Here is a 26,512-nt window from a genome sequence, read left to right as displayed (position 1 = left end):
ATTCCACACATTTTCTGTCCAAGAAACTCATTTCACAGCAAAATACATTCAGCAAATGGGTTTATGCTCATGTCTTTCACAATTTCATCATATACCTCTCACAGAAAACAGAAAAAAGAACATTTCCAATGCATTTTATGAAGCCAGCATAATAACCTGAATACCAAAACCTGAGGAGGCATTATTAAGAAAATACTTTAGATCTCACAAAAAAATTAAAAACCCACAGAATATCCCAAACAAAACATTAGCAAACCAAATCTAATATTATATAAAGAGGATCTAATACATCACATTAAAGTGAGGCTGATTTTTTTTTAAGTTTATTTATTTTGGGAGAGAGCATGCGCATATACACGCATGAGAGCAGGGCAGGGGCAGAGAAAGGGAGAGAGGACCCCAAACAGGCTCCAGGCTCGATCTCACAATTGTGAGATCATGACCTGAGCCAAAAGCAAGAGTCGAACACTTAACCCACTGAGCCACCCAGGTGCCCCAAACTTAGGCTTATTCTGAGACTACAAGGTTTGTTTAGTATTTAAAAATCAATATAATTCACATTTACAAAATAAAAGAAAATTTTAATAAAAGTAAACATCCATTCATGATTTTTTAAAAATTTATTTTACAGAGAGAACGTGCAAGTGTGAGTGGGGGAGGGGCAGAGAGGCAGAGGGAGAGGGAGGAGAGAGAAACCCAAGCAGGTTCCATATGGAGCCCCGTGCAGGGCTTGAACTCAAGAACCATGAAATCATGACCTGGGCCCAAATCAAGAAATCCCACACTTAACCAACCAAGCCACCTGGGAACCCCCATTCAGGATTTAAACAAAAAAAAAAAATTCTGGGGCGCCTGGGTAGCTCAGTTGGTAAAGCGTCCAACTTCGGCTCAGGTCATGGTCTCACAGTTTGTGAGTTCAAGCCCCACATCAGGCTCTATGCTGATAGCTCAGAGCCTGAAGCCTGCTTCAGATTCTGTGTCTCCCTCCATCTCTGCCCTTCCCCCACTCACACTGTGTCTCTCTCCTTCTCAAAAATAAATACACATAAAAAAAATTTTTTTTTTAATTCTTAGGAATAGAAAGAAGAAAACTTCCTTAAACTGTAGTGGTTTTTATTTTTGTTTTTAATTTACAGGAAACCTTATATTTATAAAATATTGAGTCTTCACTATGAGATCAGGAATAAGACTAGTTCACTACCTTAGTGTTCACTAGTATCAAATTCTAAACTTTATTGTATTAAAGGTCTTTGACAGTGCAAAAAAAAGTAGGAAAAAAAGCTTACAGATTATAAAGAAAGAATTAAAACCATGATTTTGTACAGAAGATTCAAAAGAATTTACAAATTTTTGACACATATATGATAGTTCAGCAAATTTCTAGGTATAAAGTCAAGTGTATTTCTGTATCCCCAAAAGAAAACTAAATCATTTACTACAGGATCAGATACTATCAAACACTAAGAAAAATCTAATGAAAAATATGCAAGCCTTATACGCACACACACATCATTATTTAAATAATTACAATAAATGGTGGAATATACCATGCTCAAGGACTGGAAAATTCAACACTGGAAACATGTCAATTCTCCCCGAATTTATTCAGATTCTGTGGAACTTGATAAACTGATTCTAATATGTATGTGGAAATGTGAAGAACCAAATATATCCTCTAGGATAGTGAGGAAAGAAAACAAAGTGATGGAACTTGTCTACTGAATATCAAAACTTATTATAAAGCTACAGTAATTAAGAGAGCAATAAGAAACTGAAAATAGAACTACCCTATGGTCCAGCAATTGCATTATTAGATATTTACTCAAAGGATACAAAAATACACTCAAAGGGGTACATGCACCCCAGTGTTTACAGCATTATCAAAAATAGCCAAACTATGGAAAGAGCACAAATCTCCACTGACTGATGAATGGATAAAGGGGTGGTAACAAAGGGGTGGTAACGAAGGGATAGTGTGTGTGTATGTGTATATATATATACGTATACATACATACATATACATACACACACACACACACACACACACACATATACACAATACCAGTATTACTCAGCCATCAAAAAGAATGAGCTCTTGCCATTTGCAGTGGTGTGGATAGAGCTAGAATGTATTATGCTAAGTGAAATGAGTCAATCAGAGAAAGACTAATACCATTATGATTTCACTCATGTGGAATTTAAGAAATGGGAAGGTGGAGGAAGAGAAGTGAGGGAAACCACAAGAGACTCTTAATGATAGAGAACAAAGTAAGGGTTGATGGAAGGAGATGGGTGGGAGACTAAAGATTAAAATTAAGAATGTATATTCATCAAAAAAATATGTGATCCAAGGAAAGGCAAACGACAAAGTGGGAAGAGGGATTTCCACATACAGAATAAAGAGCTCATATCCAGAATATATAAATTATTCTTACAAATTAATAAAAGAGATCAGAGACTTGAACAGGGACTTTACCAAAAAAGGAAATTCAAATAGCCAACAAACATTCAGGAGGTATCATTCCACCAGAATGGCTAAGATTAAAGACTTATCATACTGAGTGGTAGAGAGCATGTGCAGAAACTGGAGCTCACACTACTGAAGAAGTATAAATGGATAAACACACTTTAGAAAACTGTTTGGCAGTGTTTACTAAAATTTCACACCTTTATTCTCATTCTTGACCTGGATGGGTGTTACACAAGTATCCACTTTGTGAAATTTACAGAGCTACTTTTCCTCAATGCCACACTATAATTTTTTTTAACCTTAGTCTTTTTTAATGTTTATTTTATTAAAATAGTCTATTTTAATGCGGGGAGGGGCAGAGAGAGGGGGAGACAGAGGATCCAAAACAGGCTCCATGCTGACAGCAGAGTCAGTCAGATGCAGGACTTGAATACACAAACCATGAGATCATGACCTGAGCCAAAGTTGGTCACTCAACCGACTGAGCCACCCAGGTGCCCCACCAGACTTTAATTTTTAAAGTTCAGCGTTTTTATATTTGTACCTTCATCCTAACAAGGCAAAGACTCTAACATTTTCTTGGTCCCTTGACCTCCATCATGTTGATACTGTCTAAAATTAATTATGGATATTTCCTCTTTCTCGTCCTATTCACACTTTACCCAGGTATCTAACCACTCCTTCTGCCTAGCTCTGATAATATCTCTTGGACTTATTGTTGCTGAGCATTTTCTCAAAAAATGTTTATGATGTGGATTTTTGATTGGTAAATCTTAATGATTGTATTAAGCCCTCACATTTGAATAACAATTTAAATGGATGTAGAGCTTTAGGTCCAATACTTTAAAAGGTTTTCTTACAGTTTTGCTCTTGAAAAGACAGATCAATCTGATTCTTATTCCTTTATACAAGAAAAATTTTTATTTTTTACAAGAGTAACTTTTAGATTTTTCTCATTATCAATATGTCTCTAGATGTGGGTACTTCTTGTTTGGCACTTCACGGCCCTTTCAATCTTTAATTTTTTCTTATCCTGGACCTCTTTTGTTACTTGAATGGTGGCACATCTACTTTGTCCTTCATCTCACTTAAATCTGAATTCATGTCTTCTTTTTTCTCTTTTGCTTCTTTCTGGGAGAATTTCTCAATTTGACTTTCCAACTCACTAACTCATTCATCAGCCATACTCATTCAATTTTTATTCCACTTATGTTATTTTAAATATGTTTTTTATATTTCAACTTGGCTCATTATTTCTTATTCTTATACCACATTGCTAAACTCTTCCCTTTTTTTTCTGTTTACAGGCTTAATTTTAGATTCTGATGATCTTATGTAATTGAGTTTTCTTTTGAACCAGTGGCATTTCTTGGTAATCACTTTACTTTGGCTTGTGAACTCACTTACCTGATGGTATGGGCTCTTCTGAGTGATAGAATGCCCTGGGGAAAGGCTAAGGGCAGCAATCTGGGCTATGTTGGGGGTTCAAAGAGAGGGAAGAAGATAAAGCCCTATGGTGCACAGCCCCAACACTACAAAAACCACAGTAAATTATCTGTTTGTTATCTACGAAGTAACCCTTCAACCATAGCTCCCTCTTTAGACACCGTGGGAGAAATGGCAATTTCCTAAGGCATTTCTTTTTTTTTTTTTTTTTTTTTTTTTTTTTAAATTTTTTTTTTCAACATTTATTTATTTTTGCGACAGAGAGAGACAGAGCATGAACGGGGGAGGGGCAGAGAGAGAGGGAAACACAGAATCGGAAACAGGCTCCAGGCTCTGAGCCATCAGCCCAGAGCCTGACGCGGGGCTCGAACTCCCGGACCGCGAGATCGTGACCTGGCTGAAGTCGGACGCTTAACCGACTGCGCCACCCAGGCGCCCCCCTAAGGCATTTCTTAAAGTCTAGGGCCTACGCTGTAACCCATTAGTCCTATAAGTCTGGAGGGGGAGGAGTGAACAAATAATGCACAAGCTAGTCAGTCCTTACCTGTTTTCCCCAAATCTTCACCCAAAAGGGTTTTGTGCTGCCCAGATTTTATCTGTGAGGACACCTGCAGCAGAGGTCTGGTTCACTGTACTAGTACCTGCTGTGAGAAAGCAGGCAAAGGCAACTGGTTTTCTCTAATGAATCTACTCACAGACATTCAGCCAGCCATACCCCCACCAAGAACCACTTCAAAACAGCTCCCATATCCCCTGTGAGTTTTACCTTTTTTTCTTGTAATTATTATCTAAACACACTAAAAGAAACATTCTAATCAAAATATAATAGAACTTTACATGGCTTTATTTATACATTACTGGTATTGAAAACAAACTTTATACAAAAAGTTTTATACAGATAAAAAAAAATCCTTGGCTAGGCAAAGCCATTTACGTGTGTATGTACACACAAACACACCTATACACAAAGTATTATACATCACTGTAATTATACATATTTACATATACACTATTTAAATTATTTTACAATGTACCAAAATGAGAGGCAATTAGAAAAGCAAATAAAAATGGATGAAAATGAACTAAATAATCGTTTCAAATGCTACAAAATTATTTTGAAAAATCTAGAAAAGAAAGTCATTTCTTTGAGGTTTCAATGCCATTTCGTTGTTGCTTTTATCTTAATAACAAGTTCTGTTCAAAAATAAATATCTTGACCAATAACAAGTGAGCAAATCAGACTGATGACTGGAACAAGCCAAGCATGCTGACTTGAGTTTAAAGCGTCAGCAATTACAAATGTAGATTTTTATTACTAATCGAATATGCCATGAAACTGCCCTCTACTTCCCCATTTAAAACATGAGGAATTCCAAGCTTCTGTGAAATATGCAATATCAATCAAGACTCCAAGGAATTCAGCAATTTATCTGTAATGTAAGAAAATGCTGAAGTTATGATTCTATTTTTCTGATGACCATTTTATAAGGTGTTGTTCTTTAAATGAGTTCACTCAGGTAATATCAGTGATAAAGAACTAGCTTTTTACAGACTCAGTTTGGTAACTTTATTGCTATATTCTGATTCTGGCAAGAATCTTATGAGACTATAGCACTTGGATGGAAAAAAAATCAGTTAAGAGACAGATAGGAATAAAATAACCTACTATTTTTGCTATCATGCAAGCAAAAAAAATTTCAAGTAACAAATCCACTGAAGATTTTAGATTTGTAAAGGAATTTGGAAATTTCAAACTAATACGCATCACTTTCAGATACAAGTTAATTCTTTCATAAATGTATATATTATCTTCACAAGGGAATGGAACTCACATTTTAACATAACATTCAGGTAAAATAAAAACTCAGTTTCATTTCTTAAAGGCAGTAAAAATTTTAAAGCACAGTAAATCTGAAAAATAATCAGGCCATTTTAAAAGGTTCTTAAAGAATAAGCTTTTCTATTTAAATTTTCCATTATTCAATCTTACATTCTGAATTATGTAAATAGGATTTTAACTTCACAGTAAACTGCTAAATATCTTCTGAAGATCTCATTAGCAAACTAGTTGCTTAGAGAAGATATTGAAACTAACAGGTTATCCACAGATAATAAAATTTACATTGGGTCCAGAAGTCGATTTAAACTTCAAAAATATAAGGACCCTTCACACTAAGATCTATGTCCAAATACGGATTCTTTTCAGATTTAATTTAATTTGAACTGAACTGAATTTGAAATTGGGTGTTCTGCATTCAAGTAATTATGATACAAATATAGTGAAAACAGTGATAGGTTAAGTACCTTTACAACTTTCTTTATGTAAAGTCCAAAATATCTAAGCAATGGGTTCAGGCCTTAGAGAAAAAAAAACCTGCTGATAATTATTGCCTGTATAGGAATGGCTTATATAATTATAAACCTGTAGGAATGGCTTAAATAAACTAAGAAAACATGTCAGTGAACATCATTAATAATTTAACTTGGTAAATCATGTCATCTATTCAGATGACAAAGGATTTCATGTTTATGAATGATGTACATTTTATATTTTAAAATATTTAGTACTCCTAATTAAAATTTGAAAAATACTAAATTTCAAAGACTACAGAGTTCACTGCCTGTGAAATGTATGCTATTCAAGAATGTTTTATTTTTCTTCATCTATAAAAAATTTTTTGTTAATCATCAAATGGATTATCCCCCCGCATCTTAGACTCATCAGCAATCAGAAGGTTGAGAAGAAATATGATATGTTGGTTATACTCCAAAAAAAAACAAAAAAAAAGGGTTGAGGAGAGATGCCATGCTGATGTGACATGCAGCAGGCTTCGCTCTAAGCCATGTCTCTATGGATGAGCAACCTCTGAATCCTGCACGAGCAACCATCCTCCAACCTGTGACTGAAGCAGAAACTAAACTGGATGTCTCTACCCACTACTCATATCTTCAGTGACTAACAGGCCATTAACTGCACAGTTACAGTGTCAGATATTTACTTTACTGGTGTCCTGTAGCAGAACCATTAACTACCTGCATTTTGACTTTTCAAAAAGCTTCATTAGCTGCTGGAATCTTTCTGAGACCTGAAAAATTTTAAGTGACGGTTAATTACAAACATCTCAATATATATATATTTTTTATCTGTGATGAATATTTTCACAAAACATCTAAAGACAAAGAAAGTTGCCCTCAATAATAAAAACATGAAGTAATGTTTGGAAAAATAAAATATCTTCATTCTAAAGGTGATTGCTAGTTTAATTGTTCAATATTAAACATTCTTAAAGAAGCAAACATCATTATAAGACAAATGAGATCAAATAAGTAAATGGTAAGACAATAGGAAAAAATTAGGATTGTTCCCAACCACGTCCACAATCACCAAGATTTTATTTATTTATTTTATTTCCTTAAGTAATCTCTATACCCAAAGTGGAGCTCAAACTCAAGATCCCAAGATAAAGAGTCACATGCTCTACTGACTGAGCCATCCTGGTGCCCCTTACCAAGTTTCTAACAGTCCTATGTAAAGAGCCATACTGTTAAAGAAAATGGTTAATAGGAGCCCCTGGGTGGCTCAGTCAGTTGAGTGTCCAACTCTGGATGTCAGCTCAGGTCATGATCTCATGGTTCGGGAGATCAAGCCCCACATCAGCTCTGCGTGGACAGTGTGGAGCCTGCTTGGGATTCTCTCTCTCCCTCTCTCTTTGCCTCTCCCCCACTTGCGCTCTCTCTCTCTCTCAAAATAAAGAAACATTAAAACAATTTTTTAAAGAAATTGGATAATATCTACGTATTTTAAACATGATAAAGGTTAAATCTAAATATAGTAGAAACACTTGTAAAATTATAGAAATGCAAAAATTGGGTAGTTACCTGATATGGATTTTTATTCAACTTGGCAGCTAAATAAGAAAATGTTTTCAATGATGGCCCTCTTTTTTGACACTCCAATAAAATTTCCCGGTCATCATTTCTGAAGAGAGAAAAATGTTATTTTAGTTTCTGTAGATTAGAGTAGGAAGGTAACAAAAATTCCAATGCCTTAATGTCTACAAATAGGAGGTGACATTTTTCTTAAAAGCCCACAGAAACAAACTGCATATACCAAAATATGAACAATGATTATCTCTGAGAAATAGTATGCATGATTTTAATGTTTGAGTTCACACATATTTCCCAAAAAATTAAAAAAAATTTTTTTTAACATTTATTCATTTTTGAGAGACAGAGTGTGAGTGGGGAAGAGGCAGAGACAGAATCTGAAGCAGGCTCCAGGCTCTTAGCTATCAGCACAAAGCCCGACGTGGGGCTGGAACTCACACACTACGAGATTATGACCTGAGCTGAAGTCAGATGCTCAACCAACTGAGCCCCCCGGGGGCCCCCAAAATTTTCTAAAATAAACCAATTTATTCTAATGACAAAATTAAAGGTTTTTTTTTCTTTTCTTAATCTACCTTTAATGTGTAGAGTACTTTCTTTTTAATGTTTATTTTTGAGAGAAAGTGCACATGTTCACACACAGGGGAGGGGCAGAGAGAGAGGGAGAGGGAGACAGAGGATCCGAAGTAGGCTCTGCACTAACAGCAGACAGCCAGATGCAGGGCTTGAACTTGCAAACCAAGAGATCATAACATGAGCTGAAGTCAGATGCTTAACCCACTGAGCCACCCAGGTGCCCCAATGTGTACTTTTAAAATTAGGGCCCAAACAAGATCAAAGTCTTCATAAGCAGAAAAACCAAAAGTAAAATAGAATCCAGGCATTCTCATTCCCAGATTTGTTTTTCTACGTGATCTGAACCAGTGCGTGTTATAATCTGAGATACTATTCTGCCATCTATAAATTACCTGGAACGAAGGCATGGAAGACTGTGGTATTAAACAAAACTGGTTACCAGGGGGTTGCTATACAGTTCCCCTAGACCTTTGAGCATGTCCAGGACCAGAGGTTAAGAGCAAAAGCAAAGGGACAGTTTCTAGAGACTTGAGCTAAGCTCAAGGTGACAAGGGAGAAAGAATGTGGGACTCTCGGGGTGCCTGGGTAGCACAGTCGGTTGAGCATCCTACTCTTGATCTCGGCTCTGGTCATGGTCTCATAGTTGTTGAGTTTGATGGGGCTCTGTGCTGATGGAGTAGAGCCTGCCTGGGATTCTGTCTCTTCTCTCTGCCCCTCCCCCACTTGTGCTCTCTCTAAATTAATCAATTAATAAAACTTTAAAAAAAAAAAGGATGTGGGACTCTCAAATGGGGCAAAGAGCCAGGCACTTCACATGCATCCAAACACCAACTGTTCCCCAAACGTGCATGTCCCCACATTCCACTTCCCTCTCTCCCTCTGCCCACCCCCCCACTTGCACATGCATGTTCTATCAAAATAAATATATTTTTTAAAATTAAATGCAATTAATTAAATAGAATAAAACAAATTAAACTAAATAAGTAAAATAAACAAAACTGGTCACCAATTTCAACATGATTCAGTTTCCCTCATTATGCACTCTAGTTAAGTATGGAGAGCATGAACCTCTAGTCCACTGGTTCACAAATGTAGTCACCTTTAAATCTCCATTTCTTAAAAAGTTTACATGAAAGTCAAGAGGACAACCAATTGATGAAACTTTTTCGAAACTCCTAGTTTAGGGGAAAACTCAAATTATAAATGCACTTTTTGCCCATTTCACCACCTATCATTCTTCCTTTCTAAAATGTGGTTATATTCTTCCTTTCTAAAATGTGGTTATACCAGTTCCTTACAAAGAATTTTTAACTGAAAAAGTTAAAAAAAAATTTTTAAAAGAACAGTGAAAAGTTATGTCCATGGTGCTGGACATACCTGGTTAAGAGCCACTGCTCTAAACTGTTCTATACTACAGCTGGACTGCACTCTAGAATGCATCCTTTACCAACTTTGGCCACTTTTGAACTCAGTCCTCACTTGCCTTATTTTAGGATGGGATAAAACTATGATGACATGACAGAACAGATGCCTGGCCTCTCAAAATTTCCTGGTGACTTATAAGTCTCAAGATTCTTACCTTGTCCATAAAACTATAATTTCTCCCTTCTTTTTAATAACATTCTTTGCAGAAAGGCTTATAGGAGAAGTGGCAGTTGCTGACAGCTCCTCGATCCCTGGGCTTGACTTCAATGATGAGAGATCTTTAGTCACTGCAGGGGCCTTTTTCTTACTGGCTTTCTTTCGGTGAGCTTCACCATTCTCAGAAGAATCATGGGTAATTTTCTTAGTCTTTTCCCTACTGGTTAAGTCTGTTTCCTTTCTCTGTTTTTTATGAGAATGATTTAGATCAGAAAGTTTTTTTCTCTTTTTAGGAGCATTATCCAAAGTCCCAGGCAACACTGAACTATCAGAATTTGATGCCGACTCTGGTTTTAAGTCATCCTTTTTTACTTCACATGAACTGGGAGGTTCTGAAGTCAAATCGATACAGGCTTTCTCAACAATGCATTCCAAAGGCCCGTTTGCCACTTGCACCTTTCCTTCCTTACAGTTATCTTCATCTACACATATCACCTGACATTCCAAGCGTTCAACACCTAAAACAGGATGGTTACTCTCATTTTTACTCTCACTTGAAACCTCTTGTGTCAAATCAATGAAAGCATCTACAGTATCAGGCTGCATATCATCTAGTATTTGAGCATTCTGGTCCAAATTGCCTTCAGAGCATCCCAACTGATCAATATTTAAAACTGTTACTTCTATGAATTCCCCCAAGTTTTTGGTCTCAGTGACTGGATCTTTTGTGAGGTCTATATATGTGTCTGGAAGATGATCCTCAACAGAATGTGAAATTTCTTCCATTGGAGGCAATTCTTCAATGCTTTCAGGTACTTTTGGTTCCCATACTTGATGCAACTTGAAACACTCATCAGCCACTTCATTACCATGACTCACTTTACCTGAAGCATCTTTAAGAAATTCGTATATATCAGGAACCTGTGTTTGTATCATACAGTCCTGTTCTTCATGAGCTGATTTACTGCTGTCAACATTGTTGTTGGAATTTAATTCCTCCACAGATTTAAAAACTCCATTCTGACATGAAACATATTCTTTCTCCACTGCTTTATCTGCTTCTTTTTCCACTCTGGGCAACGATGCCAGTGACTCGTCAGCCACCATATTCTGTTTAAGACTAGGGGAGGTAGATGGTGCGGCACGCCGTATTTTCACAATGAAATGATCATTGGACTTTTCCATTATGACAGCATGCATGGGTAGGTTGGGGTGGTACTGAAAGCCTGGAGTAACAGACCGACTTGTCCATGATGAAGAACAACTTGATTTGCTGCTCGAATTATCAGACTCCAGAGCTAAATGAATATCTTGTTCAGATGCATCCTCTTCTTCAAGTAAGGCATCTTCACTAAAATGGGCACTAATAACTTCTTCAGGAGTTGAACTAGACAAAACTTCAGGCTTTAAGAAACTGAGATGACCATCTGACTTCAGAGGTGATGGTACTGTTAAAGAGACTGCGAGATCTTCAAGAAGTATGGAGGAAATGCAGGGCTTGCTCTTTTCTGAACTACATCCGTTATCTTTACTCAAAGCTATATTAGTGGACACTTCAAACATACAACTTTCATCCAACACATCAGGATGAACTGGCAAAGAAAGTCCTGAAGACAAAGATGGACCTTTCTCAGATGACAATAATGACCAATTGTCATCACTAATCATTTTAGGACATGGAGAAACCACCCCTGAAACCAGCTCGTCAGTTGTACAAGTTGGTATAGATTCGCACTTAAGACTCTCCAGCAGCTGTTTTTCTGGAGTCTTTAACTCCCACTCACTTTTTTCATTACAATTAACACTGTTATCCAAAAGATCAGAACCCTGTAACAAACTTTTGAATATTTCACCCATCTGTGCATCGCTCACTAAATTAAAAGTAAGGCTAGATGCTTGCTGTTCAGTAAGAATCTCGAAACTGCGTTCTGGCTTCAAAGCTGCATGCTGGGATGTTTGTGCATCCTCTATGGTGTTGCCTTCCATTTTTCCTGGCTTTGGGATGCTGGGACAGTTTGGTTCCAAGGAGCGTTCTTCAGACTGAGAGTTCTTAATGTTATCAAAGCAAGTGTTAGAACTTTTTTTAATGTCACGCTTTACGGTGTTAATACTGAAATTATCTTTAGGTTTTTCCTCAGATTTTTTACATCCAAGTGCAGACTTATGATTAACAGAATCTTCTGATTTGGGGGATTTCTCTTTCAGCATTTCTTTGCTGGAGTTGTCCACATTCCCCTTCTGACAATTTGAATATTGTGCTTTCTCCTTATTTATCTTTTCACGTTTTCCTTCATCACTGTCACTGCCAAAGTTTATGGAATCACAAAACTTTCCTAAGATTTTCTTAAGCTTTCCAAACAAATAATCCAGCTGTTCTTCTACAAACTTCCACAATTTTTTTTTCATATCTGGTAGCTGCTGTTCAAACAAACGATCCACAATGCCATTCTTTTTAACTTGCTTAAGTTTGGATTCTATAACATCACAGAGATTATTCTGTAAAGTAGTCACTGACTTTGAGATCTTGGATAAGTCAAGGTGTTTAATTAGTGATGTAAAACTCAAAATTGCTGACTCGATAATTCTATGAAATTGTATTAATGAAAATTTTACCTTGAATTTCATATAATTTTTCCTTACATGTTTTCTTATCATTCGTAACATGTGCATAATCTCTCGTACAGAAGAGGGTGCAGCAATAATTGGAACTATTTTTTCTAGGCTGGAGGTACTCATGGTCTTATCTTTCCTCTCTGTTTTTGAAGATCTGCTAGATTCACTTTGTCTATTATTATTCCATCTGCTTTTGGTCTGATGAATTTTTATAGATGTTTTCCTACTGTCTTTACCCAAGTGCATAGTACTTTTCCTACTTCCTGGGTTACTTTTTGCATTCTGGACTTCAGTAGAAGTTCTAGGTTTGGCACTTTTTTCAAAACTTTCTTGTGGTTTAGATTTTTCACTGTCGCTTATAATTTCTCCTTCTTCCAATTCATCTAAAGATGAATTCTTATGGTAGTCTGCATCTGTAAATTTGTCAGATTTGCAAACTGGCTTTTGATTTTCCTTATTGAGATCAGACTTGCTCTTAGAGGTAGATTGAGCCGAATCTGGTGGAAATATATCTGTGGAAGAGAAAAGTGTATTATAGTCACATGACAACTAAGTTCTAGTCATTTGACATTTCCATACTAAATATAACAAAAACTTAAGTACTGAGGCAACTCATTATTTTAATAGCTTTTTTTTTTTTAGTAGAATGTTAATGCCTAATATTTAATCATGTCATATGTCTTTTGTCACCATTTTTAATAGCTTTTTTTTTCTTAGTAGTATGTTAATGTTTAATACTTAATCACATCCTATGTCTTTCCTGGCCTCAGTTGGTACTCAGTGATGGTGTGGTTTGGTCATTTGGATAACCATCAACCAACCGGTCAGGTATCTTTACTTCATGTTAGAATCACCTACTCTATACCATTTGATGATGGCTTTGGAATAAAAAATATATCTGAAAGCAAGCAAAGAGTATTTGAAACAACCTGTCCTACCACTCCCTTGTTTGTAAAAATAGAGTTATCTAAATTTAGATTAAAGGCTCGATGTACCTCTCTAATTAAGAGGGGTCTGAACAATATGTTAACTATGTTATCAAAAAAGAAAAAAGAAAAAGCACTAATTCTTCTTATATATTTTACAATCTCACAAAAAGTTATAGAACATAATATAAACTATTACCTTTATGACTGTTATTACATAATGAAACTTGAGATGGGCTTTCCAGTCTAAGAACTTTTGCTACAGGTCTCACTGGACTATTCAGAGGACTGATGGCTTCTGGAATAGGCCTCAGGTGATTGAGGTCAATGCTCAAAACTGAATTCTCATCATCATTATATACTGAGTTTGTTTCACCGATTTCCATTCTGTTGTCCACTATCGCAGACTGCTGAAGTGAAGATTCTTGTGTCTCTTTAGGTGAGCAAGGCTCCAAATGACAAGACTTACTTTCATCCAATGGTGTATCTACAAGAGAAGGCTCAAATTTGGGGTTACCATCTTCTGAAAGGGCTACTGGCAAAATTTCAGTTTCTTCAACTGAAGGCTGCAAAATGCTGTCACTGGATTCAGCTACTTTTGTTGCAGAAGGCTCCTTCATCTCCATACCTTCAGAAACACTACAAGAATTTAAATCAACATTTCTTTTAGTATCCAATTCCAAGCCAAAGTTTTGAGAAACATTTGTTTGTAATATGTCCATTACCACAGGAACTGCTTCCCTGGCACCATTAATGGTTTGTCCCATTTCTGTTGACGATGGAAACAAGGATTCTGTTTGTTCCATTTCCACAGGTGCTGAGAAGGAAGTCTCTGTACCACAAATGGGCACATCACAACCCATAGTATTCTCAACAGATTTAACCAACACACTCTCTCCTTCCATTTTCCTTTCTGGATTACTGGTCCTGGGTTCAGATGCAACTGCAAGAGCATCCTTTGGTTCCAATAACTTTGATTTGGTTTCCTCTGCGGTATGTTCACTGACAGAGGACACACATGTCACTGTTGTCGCCTGAACCAAGCACTCCAAATCACATATGCCACTGGATTTGGGGATATTGGTTATTTTCAGGTGGTTATCCTGAGAATCAGGCTGCTTTTTAGCAGGAGAAAGGGTTAAGTTCAATTTTTCCATAAAACTCAACTTTAAGTCTTTGTTTTTTGTTTCATTTGGACCACTGTCAGCTTTAATTGCAGGCTCTTTATTATCCGCTCCTTCAGAAACCTCATTGTTAGAGACTTCACCTTTTTCACTTTGGGGCTCATTCTGTCTCTTTAAATTCGTAGTGGTTTTCTTAGTTTCTTTGCTAGTCTTCTGCAAATGTTCTGTAGGTGTTCTTTTTTCATTTCTTATATGCCTATTTTCTTCTTTGCTTTCTCGTTCTCTTTTCCTCTTATCTTCAGTCCTATGCCGTTCTGCTCTTAAAGGTGTATTTTCCCACTGGTGCACAGCATCAGATTCTTTGGAGTCAGTGTGTTTATGAGTTCTGCTGGATGAAAAAAAGGATGGACATCTTCCTTCTTGAAAACTATGATTACTTACACCCCTATCTCTTTTACAATCTTCCCTTCCTCTTCTCTCTTCTAGATGGTATTTACTTGAATTATGAGATTTTATTTCATTCTTGGAATGAGTAAGTGATGGTCGTTCAGATCTTCTCCAATGATCCTGGTCTTTTACTACGGATTTAGGTTTCTGATCAACTTTTCTTTCTTCTTTGTCTTGCGACTTAAGTTCTTTTCTATTTATAGTTTGTGATCTTTCACTTTGTCTTTCTAGTTTTTTGTCACTTTGAGATTCTACTCGAGTATGTGACCTTTCTCTAAAGGTCTCTTTTTCCCAAGAGTTAATGCGTTCATTTTTATAATCCATATCTGTATTACTTTTAAACTTTGAATTTTTACTTTCAGCCTTTGGTTCACCTTTACCATATTTCTCAGGACGTCCTTGTAGCCTTTGACTAGCCTCTGTGTTCCTTGATTCACTATCACCACAACTAGAATTTAAGTCTTTCCGTATTCTATCCGTTCCTCTGCTATGTTGGCTATGTCTAATATCTTTTCTCCCTCTTCTATTATCCTCATTTGAGATACTCTCACCAACCTGATAATGGGAACGTGACCAAATGCCATTGTTGCAGTGTTTTTCAGTAAATGGAGACAAATACAAAGTGCTCTTTTTTTCACAATGTGATTTTCCTTCCTTTTCGGGATTTGGCAGTGAAGTGCTATGATGTACATCTTTAGAAACATCACTTTTCACTCTGAGATCAGTCTTTGCACAATCATCCAAATGGGGAGATCTGGATTTAAGATCTTTTGTTTTAACTATATCTGGTGTCCTTAGAGTTTTGTGATTATTTCGAAAATGTGAGAACTCAGACAGTCTGTTGAGAGATAGAAATTCACAACAAAAAACAAAGTTAATTGCTTTTTAATGATCCAGATTTTAATCACATGCAAAACATTTTAAAATTCAGGGGTCCCCACACTGGCAAAACTGTTTTACTTCATATAAAGATGTGAGTGATGCTTACCAGCTTCCAACTAAATGGGCCTGTTTTCAAAACAAGGAACTCCCTTTCATTTGCTTTGTTCAACAAAGACTAGAGGACCTCTCTGTTCTATCCCAGGCTTTACCAAGGTCTTCCAGACTTCCCTCACCACAGGTGGATAACTGCCAAACTAACCACAGATTCATTTCTTTTAGAACAAATAATATTATTTTCTTGCCCTCACTCACTCTAGTGCAACTGAAACAGAAGGAAAAGTAAAATGTTGCCAGACAACACAATCATAGAGTTCTGCGTAGCTCTCTACCCTGATTTTGTTTCACATACAATCCCACAGTAAACCAAAGCATCAATAGCCATCTTAAAGTGCCACATACTATGCAAAAATAAAGAGAAATATAGAGTTGTGATTCTTTCTTAGAGAAATGGCATGTATTTATTATTTAACCAAAAAAAGTCTAAGTCTTAGGGTTTTATATTAGTGTTTCAGAAAACTGGCAGTTTTCCTAACAATAATATGCAAATAGCTCATTTTAGTTCTCAGTCCATCTTCCTGAACTTCCATAAGTTCTCTAAATCTCCATAAATCTAATCCTAATCAGTACTAAATGTACAGAGAACACCAAAATTTAAAAGACTCAGGAGAAGAAGGGGAGATTTTAATTAAACAAAAGAGGATATGGGAAATATACAATCTAAAACAATATACAGATCTTACATGGATCTTATAATGGGTTAAGTTATGTTCTCCCCAAAATTCATATGTTCAAATCCTAACTCCCAGTATCTTACAATGTGACTTTGAGGAGAGGGTCTTTACAGAGGGGAATCAAGTTAAAGAGAGGTCACTAGGGTGAGCCCTAATCCACTATAACTAGTATCCCTATAAAAAAGGGAAATTTGGGGGTGCCTCAGTGGCCCAGTCAAACATCTAGCTCTTTATATCAGCTCAGATCATGATCTCATGGTTCGTGGGATCGAGCCCCACAGTGGGCTCTGCACTGACAGCACAGAGCCTGCTTAGGATTTTCTCTCTCCCTCTCTGCCCCTCCCCAGCATGTGCACGCTAGATAGATAAAATACTATCAAAAGTTTTAGGGGGAGCCTGGCTCGCTCAGTTGGAAGAGAATGTGACTCTTGATCTTGGGGTCATGAGTTTGAGCCCCACATTGGGTGTACAGATTAGTTAAATAAATAAACTTTAAAAAAAAAAAAGTTTTATTTAAAACAAACCTTTACATTACACACTTTCCAGAATTTATACTCTTAAATTTTCACCTTACATTATTTATATGTTTTCTATTAAACGTGAGGTTTCAGCCAAATGATAAACACCAGTAGAATACCCGATACAGGTCACAATTAAAAAGTGAAAATAGGGGCGCCTGGGTGGCGCAGTCGGTTAAGCGTCCGACTTCAGCCAGGTCACGATCTCGCGGTCTGTGAGTTCGAGCCCCGCATCGGGCTCTGGGCTGATGGTTCAGAGCCTGGAGCCTGTTTCCGATTCTGTGTCTCCCTCTCTCTCTGCCCCTCCCCCGTTCATGCTCTGTCTCTCTCTGTCCCAAAAATAAACATTGGGAAAAAAAAAAAAAAAGTGAATATAACTGGCAGAATGTTTATTAGATAAGGTATAACCACATGAATCAATCTAATGACATAAGTCTCATCATTTATTCACCCAGTTTCTCTCTCCACCCTGTTAAAACATCACAACTATCCGCTAAAAGATTTAAATATGTATAAAATTTCCCCAACATTTCAGGAAGCAATCATACTAGCTGCACTGGTGCGATTTAGTTTAGTAAACACACAGCCATCTTCATTTCCAAAAGGACTAACGTGCTTTACAGTATCACACAGTCTACATATAAAATTACCTTCATTCACCTGTCAATCATTTATTGACCATCTGCCATGCGCCAAACTCTGAGCTAAGTGCTTGATAAAATGGTGAAGATACACAGACATGGTCACTGCTTCCATGAAGCTTACAGTTTAGTGAAAAGATAGATACTAAAAGATAATTCTAACCCACAGAGCTCTTAACAGAGATAACAGGGAGATTAGAAAGAGAAAGATACTAAACAAGTAACCCCATTAATGACTTTAAAAATTCTAAGTGTAAGAGGAATAACAGACTAATACCCCTGTGAAAAAGACCTGAGGATAGGTTGGTTTTTAGCAAGTGGAGGATGGGAAACAGGTGGCAAAGGCAGAGCTCATGGTACATCAGAGGAACCAAAAGAATGCAGAAATTCCAGAGCTATGATGCCTAGGGCAAAGGTAAACACTAAAGGCAAGGCCTGAAAAGTAGTTTAGAACCATATTGGGAAGAGTCTTGTGGGCCACGTTCAGATTTATGATCTTTTATCCTAAGAACAATGAGAATCCATTGATATATTTTAATTAAGAAAGAGGGTAGGATAGAGTAATTCTATGATAGTGAGATGTTCAGTGTGGTTTAAAAAGTGTCCTGTGTGGGGCTTTTACACTGAGAAGAGATGAACCAGAGGTGGAAAAGAGCAAGAATGGATGCAGAAATACCAGCACAAAGACTACTGCCAGATGAGAGTTGATAGGTAACAATGATGAAATGAATTGAGAAATGAATAATTTGAGAGATTATAAAGACATAAAAATCAGCAGAACATGGTAATGAATTAGGTCTGAGGGATGATTAGAGAGGTAAGGGCTAATGACGGCTTCTAGGCACGGTGACTATGTGTCCCAGTTTGCCAAGTAATCTCAGTGCAATTATTAATAGCATGCCCTTCTACTCTCAAAAGGGTCCTGGTGTGGGCGATAAATTAAATGTCCAGTCTACCCCTAGGTCTCTGGTTTACACCAGCTGAATAAATGATGGAGAACCCACTGAGTAAGAAACAACTGAAGAGGTTTGATCATAAATTCCATTTTGAATGAGGTAATGTTGAAAATTCTGTATAAATGTGAAGTAGTTATTTCTATATAAATGGAACTGATGTAGTAGGAGTGAGATTACTTCAAATGAATATACTGACAGAGACAGGAAAAGACACAGGTCTGAGTTTTAAGAATTCCAACCTAGTCAAGTACAGAAGAATAAACCTCAAGTTAGGAAGAAAATTAAGAATCATGAAAGCCAAATCAAGAGACTATTTTCAAGAAAAGGTCAATTATGTCATATAATGTATGAGGGTAGTTAAAATGAGAAATCAAAACTATTTGATAGACTTAGAGGCAGTCACCGTTGAGCAAAATGACAGCTATTTGGGTGTTCCAATGGAGGCAGAAGTCAGAGTGAAAGGGGGTCAAGAGTGAGTAGAAACATAAAATGAAGACAGCAAGTTTAGATAACTGCTTTGGAGGTTTGACTATGCAAGGGAAGGAAACATGAAATTCTCTGGAAAATACTGCCCCCAACCAAAATTTTAAAAAGAGAGAGAATATTAGTCATAGTAAAACCTTAAAGACTTAATAAAATGCATGATTTTCATCTTTCCACTCAAAAGTTTAAAATATTCCACATATCAACAGCCATGTAATTCATAAACAGATCCACACCCCTCAATTATACCTTTGGTGAAGATTATTTATTTCTTCATCCTTGCGATTTATTTCCACTCTAGCAGTTTTGATAAGTGCTGAAATATTCTTCTTAAGAGACTGGTTTTCATTTTTTAAGCTGAAATTCTAAACATCATAAAATATATTTAAAGTATATATATAAATAAAGTATAGGCCTACAGAATTATTAAACTTTTACTTAATATAATACAGCTAATGTTTACTGAATGCTCTAACTGCAAGCCAGGCATCACTTTTTTTATCTTGTGTGATTCCAAAAAAAGTCCTACGAGAAAGAAGTACTATTATGTTCATTATACAGCTGAGATTCAAAGATAACAGACACCAAACAAAGGCCATTTCAAGTGAAACTACTTAAAACATGGATCAAGGGGCACCTGGGTGGCTGTCAGTTAAGCACCCAAGTCTTGATATTGGCTCAGGTTGTGATCTCGCAGTCATGAGATAAGACACTGCACTGAGCATGGAACCTGCTTGGGATTCTCTCTCCCCCTCTCTCTCTGCCCCTCCCATACACACCTGCGTGCACATGCTCTCTCTCTCAAAATAAATAAACATTAAAAAAAAAAAAGCCAGGTTCAAAATGAAAAGACAATAACAAGAAAAAAGTTCTGCCTGGGTTATTACCTTAAAAACTGAAGATAAAAACGATAAGGCTTTATTATATTTAACAATTCACGTTTAACTTACAACAATGTACTAATTCTCAAATGAACAAAGAATGAATTTAGGATTGGCTAGTTATTTGGGGGGAAAGGGAAATGAAGAGAAACAACTTTACCAAAAAATAAATAAATAAATAAATAAATAAATAAATAAATTGGCTAGTTATTTGGGGGGAAAGGGAAATGAAGAGAAACAACTTTACCAAAAAATAAATAAATAAATAAATAAATAAATAAATAAATAAATATCAAAACAAGACATGACATTCCTGTATTCTGCAGCATGCTCACCAAAAAAGTCACTCTTGCAAAAATATGAAGGTATCACCACCTTCCCCCAACAGCCATTCTAAATCTTTGCTCCTCAAACCATTCCCTTTTAAAACACCTGGTATCGGGGCTCCTGGGTGGCTCAGTCACTCAAAGTGTCCAACTCTTGATTTCGGCTCATGCCATGATCTCACAGTTCATGGGTTCAAACCCCATATTGGGCTCCACGCTGATAGAACAGGGCCTGCTTAGAATTCTCCCTCTCTCTCCCTCCCTCTCTCTCTGCCCCTCCCAACTTGTGTTCTCTCTCTCAAAATAAATTAACAAAAAAACAAAAAACAAAAAAATACCTGGTATCATCTCCATTAATGTTCTATTATTTGTTAACTAGCGTAACAGATTTTTATGCCAGTGCCATTTAACAAATCAGTTTTCCAATATCATTTTCAGTGACACAGAAAATAATGCATGTTTTTGCATATTTGGTACATCATTTAACACTAAAAAGAAGAATTTCCTTATAAACCGCCAACACTTCAGCATTTTAATTTCTAACAAAAAAAAATTATTACATTTTGATTTTAAAATAACACAAAAGGCCCTAGGGCCTCAATAAAACTTCCCTTCAATGACTGGAGCAGTAAAAGAAAACAGAGAGGCAAAAATACTCATTATAATCCTACCTGTGTCTGTATTTCCTTAAACTTTTTCATCAGCTCTTTCATTTGCAGCTGACATTTACCATATTCTACTTGCAACTGTAAGATATAAAAAGATTAAGCATCATCCTAAATTATTTTCTTAGCTTATATGACACTTCAGAATATTTTAAAATTTAGAAAATCAACCCCCTACGAAGGTTAGACAAGATCTATTTCTACTAACAGATATTTAGTAAAACTACTAGTTTTTAACATTGTCTCAACCAAAACACATCTTGTTAAGTTTCACATTCAATCTCCAGACCTTAAAATTCAAATAAGGTAGAAAGAAATTCATCTGAATTAAGTCTTGGGACATTTTATAACTTAGTACAAATCATGAAAAGATAAAATGTTTTATCATACTGACTGCCTGTTGAGATTTTATATATTCGCTTAAATTTAATCAAGCAAATTATAACTAAATTTAGACAAACATTCAGAAAAGATTTTAAAAAGCAGATCTGAAGACAGAAACTTAAATATTCTTTTAGACTAAGAGCTATTTCTTCAACACAGAATGTTTAATAATAAGCTGATGTCTGCACTTCAGAAGCTACAAAAGGTTAAAATAACTCTGTCCTTAATTCTGGCAACCCATACATCATTATATGTTGCCTCCTTTGCAGTTCCTTCTTCAGTCAGGATTTCTTCATATAAATCCAAACAATTTCTGGATGGTACACACGATTTGGAAGCACTGTCTAAAACAAACATACAAAAAGCCCTTAAATTAAAACATGTACTTTGAGATTCAATGCAATCCCTATCAGAATTCCAATGTCATTTTTCACAGAAATAGAAATAACAATCCTAAAATTCGTATGAAATGACAAGACTGCAAATAAAAAAGCTATCTTGGGGCGCCTGGGTGGCTCAGTCGGTTAAGCGTCCCACTTCGGCTCAGGTCATGATCTCGCGGTTTGTGGGTTCGAGCCCCGCGTCGGGCTCTGTGCTGACCGCTCAGAGCCTGGAGCCTGTTTCAGATTCTGTGTCTCCCTCTCTCTGACCCTCCCCCGTTCATGCTCTGTCTCTCTCTGTCTCAAAAATAAATAAACACTTAAAAAAAAAAATTTTTTTTTTTTAAATTAAAAAAAAAAAAAAGCTATCCTGAAAAAGAAGACCAAAGCTGCAGGCATCACATTTCCTGATCTCTAATTATAATACAAAGCTATAGTAATCAAAACTGTATGCTATTGGCATTAAAACAGATAAACAGATCAATGGAGAATACAGAACCCAGAAATAAATACAGTAAATTTATGTATGACAGACAAGCTAAGAATGTACAATGGGGAATAGATAAGCTCTTTCCATAAATGGTATTGAGAAAACTGGACCCCTATCTTACTCCATGCACAAAAATCAACTCCAAATGGTTTTTTTTTTTTATTTTTTTAAATTTACATCCAAATTAGTTAGGATATATCATCAACAATGATTTCAGGAGTGGATTCCTTAGTGCCCCTTACCCATTTAGCCCATCCTCCCTCCACAACCCCTCCAGTAACCCTCAGTTTGTTCTCCATATTTATGAGTCTCTTCTGTTTTGTCCCCCTCCCTGTTTTTATATTATTTTTGTTTCCCTTCCCTTAGGTTCATCTGTTTTGTTTCTTAAAGTCCTCATATGAATGAAGTCATATGATTTGTGTCTTTCTCTGACTAATTTCACTTAGCATAATACCCTCCAGTTCCACCCACGTAGTTGCAAATTCTTTTTGATTGCCAAGTAATACTCCATTGTATATATATACCACATATTCTTTATCCATTCATCCATCAATGGACACTTGGGCTCTTTCCATACTTTGGCTATTGTTGATAGTGCTGCTATAAACATGAGGGTGCATGTGTCCCATCGAAACAGCACACCTGTACCCCATGGATAAATGCCTAGTAGTACAATTGCTGGCCCGTAAGGTAGTTCTATTTTTAGTTTTTTGTGCAACCTCCATACTGTTTTCCAGAGTGGCTGCACCAGCTTGCATTCCAAATGGGATTTAAATGTGAGACCCAAAAAGTCTTAGGGAAAAAAAAAAGGAAGGGGGTAAGCTCCTAGACATCAGTCTTGGCAAAGATTTTCTGGCTTTGACACCAAAAACAAGGGAAACAATAGCAAAAATAACAAGTAGGACTACGTCAAATTACAAAGCTGCAGCACAGGAAAGGAAACCATCAACAAAGTGAAAGGCAACCCACAGAATGGGAGAAAATATTTGCAAATTAAGTATCTGACATAGGGTTAATATCCAAAATATATAAAGAACTCATACACTCAACAGCAAAAAAAAAAAAAAAAAAAAAAAAATCTGACAGAAAAATGGGCAGAGAAACTGAATAGACATTTTCCCAAAGACATACAAATGGCCAACAGGAACATGGAAAAGTGCTCAACCTAACTGTTAGGGAAATGCAAATCAAAATCACAATGAGATAACACCTTACACCTGCTAGAATGGCTATCACCAAAAAGAGGAGATAAAAGCTATAGAATAGGGAATATAATCAATAATATTGTAATAACTTTGTATGGTGACAAATAGTAACTACACTTACCATGATGAACACTGCATTAGGTACAGAATTGTCAAATCACTATTTTGTATACTTGAAACTAATATAACACTGTATGTCAACTATACTTCAATAAAATAAATGAGTAAGTAAAAAATAAAAAGCACCAAACACTTGCCACACTTAGTAAGTAAATGTTCAGTAAAGACTGCTGTTATCAGAGACCTCCCCGATTAAAAAAAAAACAAAAACCAAAAAAACAACCATGAGATAACAAGTGTTGGCAAGGATGTGGAGAAAATAGAATACTTGTGCAAGATTGGTGGGAATGTAAACCAGTGCAGCTACAATGGAAAACACTATGGAGGTTCCTCAAAAACTTAAAAATAGAAATATGATTCAGTAATCCCACCTCTGGGTATTAATCCAAAGGATATAAAAAGAGGATCTTAGGGCACCTGGGTGGCTCAATTGGTTAAGCGCCTAACTTCGGCTCAAGTGGAAGTGGTTCATGGGTTCAAGCCCTGCATCAGGCTCTCTGCAGTGTACAGAAAGCTATCTGTAATCAAATGCTCTACCACTAGACTATTACTATGGTGATCATTTCACATTATATACAAATACTGAATAATTATGTTGTATGCCTGAAACTAATATGTAATAGAGTCATAAATATGATCTCACAGTTCATGGGTTTGAGCCCCATATAGGGTTTTTGCTGTCAGTGCAGAGCCCACTTCAGATCCTCTGCCCCCCCCCCCCCCGCCCCTTCCCCACTCAATTTCTCTCTTTTCCTCTCTTTCTCTCTCTCTAAATAAATAAATAAAAACTTAAAAAAAAAACAAACCGGGATCTCAAAGAGATATCTGCACACCCATGTTCACTGCAGCATTATTCATAATAGCCAACATATGGAAACAACCTAAGTGTTCATTAACAGATGGTTAAAAGAGATGTGGCATATGTATACAATGGGATATTATCCAACCATGAGAAAGAAGGACCTCCTGCCATTTGCACTAACATGGACAGACCTTGCAGGCATTATGCTAATTGAAATAAGTCAGAAAGAGAAAGACAAATAGCACATGACACCAACTTGTATGTGAAACATAAAAATGCCAAATACATAGAAACAGACTAAAACAGTGGTTACCAGGGGCTGGGGTGACAGAAGAGATATTGATCAAAGAGTATGAACTTCCAGGGGCCCTTGGGTGGCTCAGTTGGTTGAGCACTCTTGATTTCAGCTCAGGTCATGATCTCATGGTTTGTGAGTTCTAGCCCCACATCAGGCTCAGTATTGACAGGGAAGAGCCTACTTGGGATTCTCTCTCTCCCTCTCTCTCTGCCCCTCCCCTGCTCATGCTCACTTGTGCTCTCTAAATAAATAAATAAATAAATAAATAAACAAACTTTAAAAAACCAGAATATAAACTTCTAGCTATAAGATAAATAAGGTTTAGGGATCTAAAACAGAGCAGAGTGATGATAGTTAATCATACTGTGTGTATTACATACTTAAAAGTTGCTAAGAGAATAGATCTTAAATGTTCTCACCACAAAAGAGAGATGGTAATTATGTCACATAATTGATTCAGGCTAATTATATCACATAATTGATGCAGGTAATTATGTCACATAATTTAGCTAAGGCTAAAGTGGTAATCATTTTGCAACATATAAGTGTATCAAATCAATACTTAAACTTACACAATGTTATGTGTTAACTATATCTCAATAAAGGTGGGTAAAATAGAAAATATGTGTCAAGCTTTTTGATGTTGTGTCTACTGCAAATCAAAGGGCTATATATTTCTGCATCTCCTGCATTTCATCCAAATCTATACTGATTGGCTGGAAAGCCAATTTACCTAAAATACTTATGACAACAAATCAGATGTGAGGACCATATTTGTTCAAAGCTTTGAGAGATTTGATTATGGAAAGGTTTCTAATTTGGATAGGTCATTAGACTCTCTCCATACCACTCTTACTGATACATTTGTTTGTTTGTTGGTTTGTTTGTTTAATGTTTATTTTTGAGAGAGATAGTGAGACAAAGAGAGAGAGAGAGAGAGAGAGAGAGAGAGCCAGCAAGCAAGCAAGCACAAATGGGGGAAGGGCAGAGAGAGAGAGGGAGATCAGAATCTGAAACAGGCTCCAGGCTCTGACCTGTCAGCATAGAGGCCTGACAGGGCCTCGAACTCACAATGCAGGGCTCGAACTCACAAGCCACGAGATCATGACCTGAACCAAAAAGTTGGATGTCCAACCAACTGAGTCACCCAGGCACCTCTTACTGATACATTTGAAAACATTTATAGTAACTACCCTTTTCAAAAGTTCTAATATGTAAGCCATGACAGTATGAGCAGTAATATATGTATAGACCCCACCAGCAGCTGCATTTCAATGTACAAAATATACCTGCTCTAGGTCCAGTTACATCTAAGACCTAGATGAATAGCAAAACTGAGTGCTAATTTGTTTTAGTGATCAAACTTTGGTCAAAAAAATAATTACCTAAGTATAACCATTTCAAAGAATGGGCAAATTGTTCAGGAACTATGTATTACTCCAAGAATTGGCAACAACAAAATAAATACTTCCAGTACACTGACCAAAGAAAATGAAACTTTTATTTTAAATTTACATACCAGAAACAGCACTGTCCAACCCAGCATATATGTCCAAAGAACCTTCATCATTATTTTTAAGAGGAGAAGCTGCAGGAAAATCAAAGATAATTAAAACTGA

The 26,512-nt window shown here is 36.4% G+C and overlaps 1 protein-coding gene across 7 annotated transcripts in view; it reads right to left on the bottom strand.

The window, feature by feature from the left end:
- Positions 1 to 4,459: 4,459 nt before the first annotated feature.
- The window catches only part of CASP8AP2 (caspase 8 associated protein 2), a 36,558-nt gene continuing 14,505 nt past the window's right edge, over positions 4,460 to 26,512 (bottom strand). For 3 of the 7 annotated variants that reach the window (XM_025925775.2, XM_086707417.1, XM_086707418.1), the window contains 9 exons: positions 26,413 to 26,481; positions 21,842 to 21,942; positions 21,221 to 21,295; positions 19,592 to 19,707; positions 13,700 to 15,909; positions 9,960 to 13,086; positions 7,796 to 7,895; positions 6,950 to 7,002; positions 4,461 to 4,560 (listed from right to left, as the gene is read on the bottom strand). In XM_025925775.2, the coding sequence (XP_025781560.2) occupies positions 4,551 to 4,560; positions 6,950 to 7,002; positions 7,796 to 7,895; positions 9,960 to 13,086; positions 13,700 to 15,909; positions 19,592 to 19,707; positions 21,221 to 21,295; positions 21,842 to 21,942; positions 26,413 to 26,481 (5,861 nt within the window). In that variant the 3' untranslated portion in view covers positions 4,461 to 4,550. Of the gene's footprint in view, positions 4,561 to 4,739; positions 7,003 to 7,795; positions 7,896 to 9,959; positions 13,087 to 13,699; positions 15,910 to 19,591; positions 19,708 to 21,220; positions 21,296 to 21,841; positions 21,943 to 26,412; positions 26,482 to 26,512 lie in introns of those variants that run through there. The other 4 variants (XM_086707420.1, XM_086707421.1, XM_086707422.1 and 1 more) reach the window with 4 other exon arrangements.

This window comes from Puma concolor, chromosome B2 (assembly GCF_028749965.1).
Source record: "Puma concolor isolate L17-30 chromosome B2, mPumCon1.1.hap2, whole genome shotgun sequence".
In the NCBI taxonomy this organism is placed as follows: Eukaryota; Metazoa; Chordata; class Mammalia; order Carnivora; family Felidae; genus Puma; species Puma concolor.
This window is presented reverse-complemented; position numbering and strand designations above follow the sequence as displayed.